This window comes from Pocillopora verrucosa, chromosome 1, assembly GCF_036669915.1.
Source record: "Pocillopora verrucosa isolate sample1 chromosome 1, ASM3666991v2, whole genome shotgun sequence".
Taxonomy (NCBI): Eukaryota; Metazoa; Cnidaria; class Anthozoa; order Scleractinia; family Pocilloporidae; genus Pocillopora; species Pocillopora verrucosa.
Genome location: NC_089312.1, coordinates 10,296,408 through 10,306,651, shown reverse-complemented (window position 1 = coordinate 10,306,651; position 10,244 = coordinate 10,296,408). Strand labels below are relative to the sequence as shown.

Genomic DNA, 10,244 nt, shown 5'->3' with positions numbered 1-10,244 from the left:
TAAGATCAAGATGGCGGTGGTTAACGCGGCAGTAATTTGGCTGATAATAGCGGCTGTTGTGGGGATAATTTTACTCATAGCTACTTTTGTGGCGAACAGAAACAAGAAGAAAAATAAGAAAGGTGGGTTTTTTACTACTTCTTTAAAAACTTCTACAGATAAAATCAGTACCAAGCATAACCAAATGTTCAATTTTAGGAACTTGAATGCATCGGATAGACTACGTATACCAAGCTTATTCATTCATTTGTTGAAGGACTCAGTGGAAATTCGCGTTTGATAATGAAAAGCAGTTTGAAATGGGAGGAATTCGTGATCGCTCTAACAGAAAACGATCGGGAAAGTGGATCAAAGTAACGGAATATTTAAAATCTCAAAATGCGACTGTCTGATATGAGTGCAAAGTAACTTGTGAGCAGATTATCATTTTTTGTGCTTGTGTAATAGAGTCAGTCTATTGTACCTTATTTTACCCCAGTCTGGATTATGATGGGCAAGATTTCCTTACTGTTCCTTGCTTCATTAAGCATCCAGTTCTTCATAAAGAAAACAATGGCGGAAACGATACATTGCCTTTGGAACTATGGCTTTGTTTTAATATAATTTGCCCTTATAATGTTAAAACTCTGCTGTCGATTCTCATATGAATGGTTTATAATGCAAGGTTCACCTGGTTACTCATATACATGTAACAGTGGTGTTTTGTTTTAAAAAATGGTAATATTCTATAATTTTTACTTTTTCCTTTTTAATGGAATTGATATATGGAAAGATAATGATAATGATTCTGATCATGCTGATGCAGATGGTTAATTCTCCTAACCCTTTAACTTCCAAGATCTGATTGTTAATTCTCTTCTCTAACTGCTACACATTTCCTTGTGCAGTAGTAGTGAGAATTTGGTGTTCAATCAAGATAGCAACTTCTACCTGATAAGTTTGAGTATTTTCATAACCCATTTGCTGGTTAATATAAAGATACTACAGGGAGACTTATTTGCAATGTATGTATTTATTTGCAACATTTAGACAGGCTGGCCCAGTTCAGCTCAAAGCTGGTTAAAACGGGGGCCAGTATAAACAATGACAAGGCCACACTACAACATTAGGAGCTACATTCTCTACTCTTTGTGAGAATTCGGTGGGTTCTTTAACACCATCTGCTAACCAGTGCAGAGAAGATGCAGGAAGGGGGACTATATTTTACCGTCTTTATCCAAGAAGACTAGAATGTCTTACTATTTTGTGGATGTCATCGCAAAGGCAACACATTCATCTCAGTTATTTTAAGACCCTGGGTGTTGGTCCAGTCTGGGGCTTGAATCTTTAACCTCCTGCAAGGTGATCTGGTGCTCTACAACATGAGCAGTGTAGTTTAATATGCTCGTTATTTCTGGGAGTTAAAGGGTTAACTGTGTAGCTTACAAACTTTTATTGCTTCATGATAACAAGTATATCCAAGAAAATTTCATGATAGAGTTTTTTAATATGTTTATTTGTAAGGTACATCTAGACAACCAGACCAAGTAGACAATGTTAGGGAAGTTGGTGGAGCAAGGAGACGTGGAAGAACAGCTCGTTCACTCATGACATCCAGAAGGGTGCATGATGATGATGATGATGAAGATGATGACGATTATGAAGGTGATGGATGATAGATAGATAAGAATTTATTTCATTGAATTGAATTTCTTTTTTGGTGAGGAGTATTAGTCAAAATTTCAAATTTTAATTTATATCTTGTAATAGGGACAGAAAGTTACTCCATGGGGTTTGATAATCAGATGCCTGTGGGAAAAATTGGAGCAAAAAAACAAAGGAAACTTGAGATGAAAGAGGAGAAGAGACAACTCAGAGAGGTATGATTATTGCTGTTTGTGGATAATTGTTCAGATAACTGATAATTTTGCCCTAAAGAGGAATATGTTCTGCTATAAGTAAACAAATTAAAACATTTGGGAGCAAAAGTGGTAAAGGTGAGGGTGAACTTGTTTTACTTCAGGAGCAAACTCACAAAGGTGGTAGGGGCTAACTTGCAATAGGGTGAATTTTTAGATGGCAAGTTAAACATTTCTTTGTTAAGTGTTTGTAAGATGTGTAAGTTATACCAAGCCAACATGATATATGATAACTTTCTTGGACTATACTACCTTTCAACTGTTTACAAACCTTGTAAGGAGGAAGTATTAAATATACACTTGTGGGAGTGGAAGGGTTATCTTGATTAAAAAAAAAATTAATACCTGCACTTGTGTGAACACATAAACTGCGGTGTTATACAAGGATTTCTGGCTCTGAGAAGAGCTGCTACAAATCACGTGAAAAAATATTGTATTTTTCACGTGTGTTGATATAGCCAATCAGCTGCTGACACATCAATTGCCTCCACTCAGTCAGGTTGATGAATGAACGGCAAAGCCTTCACGACTCTCAATACAAGTCAATTAGAGCTTTCTTGAATTATGGCGGCTAAAACACTAAAAAAATTCCTATTGCTGACAGACTGTGAGGTTCAAACTTTCTTAGAAGGGGAAGAAAACCAATATACTGTCTAAAAGAAAAAGTGAAAGTTACATATTCAGTGGCTTTGGTATCAATATTTCTCTCAGCTGAGAATGAAAATTGACAACTTGAAGATTTGCCAAAGGCCGATTTTGGCCATTTACCTGAATGACTTCTTCTGTCAATAAGGACAAAGTCAATAAATGAGAATTTTGTAAATTGAAAATTATGACCATTGTTGTTTTTGTAATTATGATTCAATGCATTTTTCTATCTTAAGAGTTCATGCCAACACACTCTACGATTGTTATCTAGAGATTGTTGATTCATTTATTTTCATTCATTAATGAAGTTGGCTTTCTTCTCAGTAAAGGGCTATTGTGTTTATATGATAAACAAAATAATACATGGTTGCTTGTAGATATGGAATTTTTATTCTTGTGTTCAACTCTACATCTCACACATTCGCTACGCTCACTTGCGAGCTATTGAGTTAAACACTCAAAGAGAAATTCCATATATCTATGCACGCTCATTTATTATTCTCTATTTACTTCTGGCAAAAATGCAATTTTGAATATAAGATACCAGTACTTGCAAATGAAAATATGAACAATTTGAGACCATCATTTAAGAAATAGTGATTTATCCCACCTAACTCATGCTTCTATTGGGCATTTCAATAAAAGCAGGTTACCAAGGGTCTACTACTACCTATAGGACCTCTTACAGCTGTCTGTTTAGTGCCTGGAGCGGGCTCTCACTTGTGTTTAGCTTATGTCTAATTGTCCCTTTTTGGGCTCAGCCACCAATTACATCATTGATCAGCACGTATAGAAAAAGTTATCGTTACTCTTGTTTTACTTGTTCTGAGGGTTACTGTCTGTAATTAGATTTAAAACTTGTGGTCATCATGTGGAGAAGAGTGCATTGTTATGAAACATATGTGATGATTGAAATACATTTTTCTTTGGAAAGCAAATGGAAGCGGAGAGAGAAGACAAAAAGCAACGGGAAGCATTACGTGATGAAGAAAGGAAGAGACAAGAAGCAAGAAGGAGAAAAGAAGAAGAACGACTGGTTTGTACTTTTTGTATAGTTGACATATCCATGTCATTATCTGAGCAACTGCACATCTACGGCTCCCACAACCCAACATTAACCTGTTATTAGTTGACTGTTCTTGGGTTTGGGGTAGGTACACAGTTTCCCAGAGTCTAACTTTGTACTTTTTGTAGAGTTGACATATCCATGTTAGTATCTGAGCAACTGCACATCTACAGCTGCCACAACCCAACATTAACCTGTTATTAGTTAACTGTTCTTTGGTTTGGGGTAGGTACACAGTTGCTCAGAGTCTAACTTTGATCCAAGTTTAATCTAATGAACAAGGTAATGGTTCTTCCTGAGGAATATTGTTCAACCATTTTTATTTTTCATGGAAGGGTTTTTGGTAAAACAACGTACAGTGAATACTCTTGGGGCCTAATTGTTATTTTTGTAGACCTAATTAAATATTTTTGCACTCAAGATCATTTGCATTCAGGCTGATTAATATTAAGTTCAGCCTGTGTTTACTTTTACCAATTGGAGCTTTTCTGTTAAACTGATTTGGAAGATATAAACTCAGTTCTTTGATGAGTTCACTTTGTTTTACTTGGCGCGTTTCAATCATTTATCGACAACTTGTAAAGAACAACAGCAAAATTAACTGACAAACTCTCTTCCACATCAGCTATATGTAAACAGGGTTTTTACAGACATTTCATCTCACAAAAATGATATTAATGACTTAAAACAGGCAAAAAAAAGTAGTATTATTAGTAAATATACATGTAGTCCAGATTAAAAAAGGATAAAGGTTCATTTTGCCTAAAACTCCTTAAGGAATTTGTCTATTCTAAAGAGACTACTGAACTGTATGAACAAGTAAATTAACACACTCACTTTGTTCACTTAAAATTGTAAAAAAAAAAGGTAAATTAACCTCAGTATGTGACAATTGCAAAAGCTAAAGTTTGTATTTGAGCGCATCTATCTTACAATGTATAATTAATTTTGATCCAAACTTCATTTCAGGAAGAAGAGGAGCGCAAGAGAAAAGAGGAACAAGAACAGAAAGAACATGAAGAATATCTGTTGTTAAAAGAACAGTTTACAGTGGAAGAGGAAGGTGTTGGTGAGACAGCAGAAGAAGTAAGTCTATCCATCCAGGGATTTCTTGTAGTATTTGTATATTCCAGTAAATTGGAGGTAATGCAGATCCAAAATATCATCTGTGCTTGTTGTTTGAATGGCTTTCCGGTTATTCTTTCTTCAGTTGCCATCCTGTCTAAATGCAGCCCCAGTCCACTGTGTTACAAAACTGACCTGTTTGAGACTATAGACTGTTGTTCTGATTGATTCCAATGTTCAGTGAAAAAGGGCTAGGGACTATTCAAGAGAGGATGAAGCTATAAATTATTTTAATTTATTGAACTTTCATAGAAGCTGAATTATATGCATCACCAACTTTGTTCAAACTGACAACTACTATAGTCCATGATTGTCAATCTTAACAATTTCAGCTTTACACTTTAAGAATATTCTTAATAATTAAATAGAGAATCAATGTATGTGGAAATTATTTTTTAGCTTATTTTCACTTTAATTTGTAATAAAATTTCTTTTTAAATTTACCAAATATTTTTCATTTTATATTTTTCCAAGTCTGAAGCACTTCTGGAAGAATTTGTGAACTACATAAAGGTTAGTAGATTTAAAACTAAATGTGTAAGCTCGGATAAGAGAGGCTGAGTAGATCAATTTTTATAATGATGTGCTGCTCCTACCTCCAGGTTCCACTCAAAAAACAAAATATTAAGCCTTTAAGCCCTAAGAGTGATAGGCATCTAATTTCTCCTTACCATATCACCCCTGAATCAAACATTAAGGTTACAAGAATAAGGGAAGTGATCACCAACTAAAGAAGCTCTTGATTGATAGACAAATTCTCCTTGTCAGCACCCTAGGAAATGTTTAGAGAACATTATGGAGAATGTGCACACTGATGTTAGGGTGTAAAGGGTTGAGATTTTAAATGTGTAATATGTTTCTCTTATAATTTTTGTCTCTAAGGCTTTGTGTAAATTTTGTATTTAAGACACGAAGTGGCCTGAATTTTTCTTGAATCTTTATAGTTCATCTAAAAGTACCTCAATTCCAATTGTGCATTATATTTCAGACTAACAAAGTGGTGTTGTTGGAGGAGCTAGCTTGTCAGTTTGGTCTTCGCACTCAAGATGCTATTGACCGACTACAAGCTTTACAGGAAATGGAAAGGATAACAGGTATCAAGCAATTATTGTACAGTTGTTCAGTTATCCACAGACCAGAGATGGAAAATGATGAACATGACAAATTTTAGTTTTTCTTGGCGCAAAAAGTTTGGACTTTCAGTGAAATCTTTATCATCAATATTTCATATAATGGTTTATAAGCTTTCAAGTTTTGAGTTGGCACTTATTTGCTTAAACCATGTCCTAGGAGTGACAGATGATCGGGGGAAGTTCATTTACATATCCCCTGAAGAATTGCAAGCTGTAGCTAAGTTCATCAAGCAACGAGGAAGAGTGACGATCAGTGAACTTGCAGAAAGCAGCAACACACTTATCAATCTACAGACAGATAAGTCTCACACAGATTCTACACCATTGGCTCAAGTAACAGCATAAGATTATCCCTTTGACACTAAGAGTGACGGGCAATTTCTCCTCACAATATCACCCTGAATCAAACATTAAGGTCAGGAGAATACAGGAAATGATCACCGACTAAAGATGCATTTGATTGTTAGAAAAATTCTCCTTGTAAGCAACTTAGGAAATGGAGAATATGCATACTTATGTAAAGGTTAAGCAAGTATTGTGACAACCTTGACTGATAACAAAGTTTTGAGATATTTATTTTTCATTGTGAAAATGTTTATGATGCTAATTTGTTATACACTGTTTCATTTTCCCTCTACTCATTTCACTGCACTTTTCAGTTTAATTTAAAAACTTCTTTGACATTTAGATGAACATTAAACATGTAAAACTGTGTTTAGTGTTTATCTGAACTTCAAAAAAAGTTTTTAAATCAAACTGTTTAGAGGTGTGGAATGAGACAAAGGAAAACAAATCAGTGCCTAGCTCAAATTCATATTTTGAATCCTTGTGTGTGGATATTGGTGATCTTTGGTTTAAGCTTTTCGAACCAGTTTCATTTTACTATTACTATGTTTCAGATTGTTATAATGATAACAATGGTAATAATAAGATACAAGAGATAGAAAAATACAGAACTGGTTTGAAAAGTTTTAAGCCCAAAAATGAAATTTGTTGTTGACTCCAATACACTACATGTAAAGTTCTGTGAACTGTTAAAACAACAGTAGTTAAAATACTGTTTGCTCTCTGATAAATGTTATCCATGTGTGAATCAAACATTTGAAAATACCACAGCTGTAGCTATTGGTATTGTCAGTTTGAATCACTCCATTTATGAAAAAATTGTAGTGGGGCAAGAGCATTTTATTGAATAAATATAATATTGAATTAATAATGCTACTTACATATTTTTTGGCAAGTGACTACTGATGTGTTCTTAGAAAGAAAAGTTAATCGATAAAAGAATATGTACACAAAGCAACTAACATGTTATATCACCTACTCTGTATTTCAGATAAAAATTTCATAAGCATAAAAGCAATGGCTGTACTTGTCTAGTACTTCACATAAAAGTCTAAGTAGAACAAGTATGATACAACAGTATTCTCCTTTTCAGGTGATAACTGCTTAAATTAACTACCTGAAGTGCATCTTATTAGTGCCTAACATGGCTTGGAATTCTTGAAAATTCAACAAGTAGAAGGTTGCTCTACCAGTTAAAAATTTATTTTACCTGACATGGAAAAAAAAAATGAGAGAAAACACTAATACAATATCAAGTTTAGATGAAACATTGGAGATCTACGATGTAAAACTATGTGGTGAATGATGTGAATACAAAATTCAAAATTTGCATCCTTGTTTTCTGCAGGTTACAACTTGAAGTTTATGCAGGAAAAAAGAACAATGCATATGCTGCTGCTAAATAACTACAATTATGAACTGAACTAATTTTTAAAATATCTACCTTTTCTTGAAAAAATTTAATGATAACAAATCAACAGTACTGGTATTTAAATTCATTACTATCATGGCTTAAAATTTGCTTTTGTAACTGTCCTCTTTTGTTTGTTTTTTGGGAAAAGATAAGTTTTGGGTAACATTATCAAAGGAATTAAAAATATGCCTAACTTGAAAAACCTTTCTACAATTTTTTTTTTGTTTTTAGACACTTCTAAAGGGTGCAGACCCTCTAAATCTTAATGTTTCTTTGAAGACTGTTCATTCACACTAGTGTTGAATACTACCTCCTGCTTTGCTTGTTTTCCTACGCCAGCAGGGAAATTACACTTATGGTGAATTCTCCAATTCAAGTAAATGCAAATTTTTAACAGTCATCTATGATTGCTAGTGAGGAGGCTCTGCAGTCTAACCCTAAATCAGTCCTGGTCAGCACTGAAACTTGTGGGGGCCATCTGGACTGGTCAGCATCTCACAACGTGGCTTGTGTATCTTCATTTCAGGAACCCTCATTCCCTAGCCTTTACTTTCAAGTCTACCTTCCACAGGATACCCCTCTAGAAGCCGCACATCCACAAATTTGGCAAAGTTAGCTCTTTTTATTGCTTCAATTCCAATGTCCCTGAAAAATATTGTGATGCAAATTAATCAGGATTTATATTTTTTAAGCCTGTTCAAAAGTAGAAACTCAATTCTCGATCCTTGATTCTCGATTACCTTAGCATTTGCGCATCTTGAAATGTGTGTTTGTTGTTTGCAATTCATGTGTATCTTCTCTGAAGTTTATCATTCTAATTCCTTCTTTCTTTATTTTAAACTGTTACCTCTTTGACTTACCAACTACCTGTGGTTATTTTTTTTTTATTTTTTTAATTTTTAAAATTAAGTTTTGTGTGGGACACGAAATGAATTAAATTTATCATTTTGTAGCCAAGTTGCCGTGGGTCTGTTCAAAAATAGATCACAGGGGACGTCGAAATATGGCTAGAATATCACTGACACACTTGGCTGCACTTCGCATACCTCTTATTTGTTCTTACCACCCTTAAACGTCATCTGCGATCAATTACTAGACAATCAGTTGTTAAAAAAGGAACTATGGGCAAGTGAGTTACTTTGTAAAACCATATAAATTCGGTTGAACAATACATTCAATCGAAAAAATCTTGAAATACTCACGAGTCTTCAAACGCCCAGCAGTCGTGAGGGTTTATACCCAATCTTTCTGCAGCTGTAAGGAATGCGTCAGGATGAGGTTTCGCATTCTGATAATCTTCGTTTCCAACAATTTCGTCGAACAAGTCACGAATCCCAGCTTCTATCAGAGCTATTTAATGTCATGAACAGCGAATAAATAATACAAATATTCTCTTTCGATAACTTACACTATATTAAAATGTTCTGACCACATTTCGTGTAGTTCGCGTGTTGTTCCTAATACAAGGGCGGGTTTCAGCTGAAATTTATTCACATAACGAGCCGCAGCAATTAACTTATGATCGTGAAGTGTAGACACTTCTCATGTCTTTGATTTCTCTACGTTTCTTTTTAATTTTAAGGTAGGGTGAATATTCAAACTTTTTAAAAGTGAGTAAAGTGATCATGAAAGGATGAATCGTTAGTGTGGTCAAAGGGTGATCTGGAGAGTTTGCGGAAATGGACTTTGACCCTTCTCATGCGTCAAGTGATCAATGTTCAAAACACTGAAAAGTCGACCACAACTTGGAAAAACTATTCAAAGTAAAACTGTCCATTTATCTAGTGAGCATGTAAAAATTTTTTGACTCCATATACCTTGTTCGACTTGAACACGGGAACTCCCTGATGCTACTGCTGTTGGAATACCAAGTCGTCGAGCCTCCAAAACAAAGCGTACAACGCAAGGAATTATTTTCACAGATTGTAGTCCTTTGAGGAAGAAAGATCGCTTCCTAGCGTACACTTCGTGAGGATCTAAATTGATCCCTTGCTGGTTTGCTAGTTCGCGAATAATCTCTCTCCCAGGTACTCCTGCAAGAGCGAAGAAGCTCTCCTTGTCAAACTTTAAACCAGTTTCCTTGCAGATTGCACACCAAGCCTTCCAGTGTAAAGGCATCGTATCCAGCAATGTCCCGTCACAATCAAATATCAGCCCTTTAACCTCTGCGGGTAATGGCATTCCGTGAAAGTGTTGTTGAGAGAAAAATAAACAGCTTTCCAACAAGAGCAAACACTTCCCGCCTAAGTCCTCACAAAGAAGCTTGCACGTATTGCGACGAAAGTTGAAAACCCTTGGCCTGGGTTTGTCTTGCGCAATATTATCAACCTGCCCTTCCAAATATATCAATAATTTTCTCCGATTCAGCGATCAAGATTTTCTTTCTCAAAATGTAAAATGTTACCATGAATTACGTTGTAAGCGTGGTTAGAGTTGGTTTAGTATGGGAGCTCTCTCCTTTGTTTTCTAGGTCCTTCTGTCGTTGTTCATCGATGAAGCACCTGGGCGCATAGTTAATTGTGTCTACAGTGATGAACCCCCTGGCACGAAGATATGAGAGATGTTTTCTAAAACGTTAAAAAAAATGGGTACCACCCAAAAACGTGGGTGATAGG

At 35.2% G+C, this 10,244-nt stretch overlaps 2 protein-coding genes across 2 annotated transcripts; one reads left to right on the top strand and one right to left on the bottom strand.

The window, feature by feature from the left end:
- LOC131795019 (DDRGK domain-containing protein 1) lies at positions 1-7,496 on the top strand. The gene is made up of 8 exons (XM_059112584.2): positions 1-122; positions 1,504-1,644; positions 1,750-1,859; positions 3,481-3,582; positions 4,582-4,698; positions 5,212-5,250; positions 5,726-5,831; positions 6,028-7,496. The coding sequence occupies exons 1-8, from the start codon at positions 11-13 to the stop codon at positions 6,213-6,215; spliced, it is 915 nt and encodes a 304-aa protein (XP_058968567.2). The 5' UTR covers positions 1-10; the 3' UTR covers positions 6,216-7,496.
- On the bottom strand, positions 7,112-10,244 carry LOC131795020 (fructose-1-phosphate phosphatase YqaB-like). Its single transcript, XM_059112585.2, has 3 exons — positions 9,447-10,244; positions 8,832-8,979; positions 7,112-8,274 (listed from the first exon to the last, which is right to left on the bottom strand). Exons 1-3 carry the CDS (start codon positions 9,808-9,810, stop codon positions 8,169-8,171), a joined length of 618 nt encoding a protein of 205 aa, XP_058968568.2. The 5' UTR covers positions 9,811-10,244; the 3' UTR covers positions 7,112-8,168.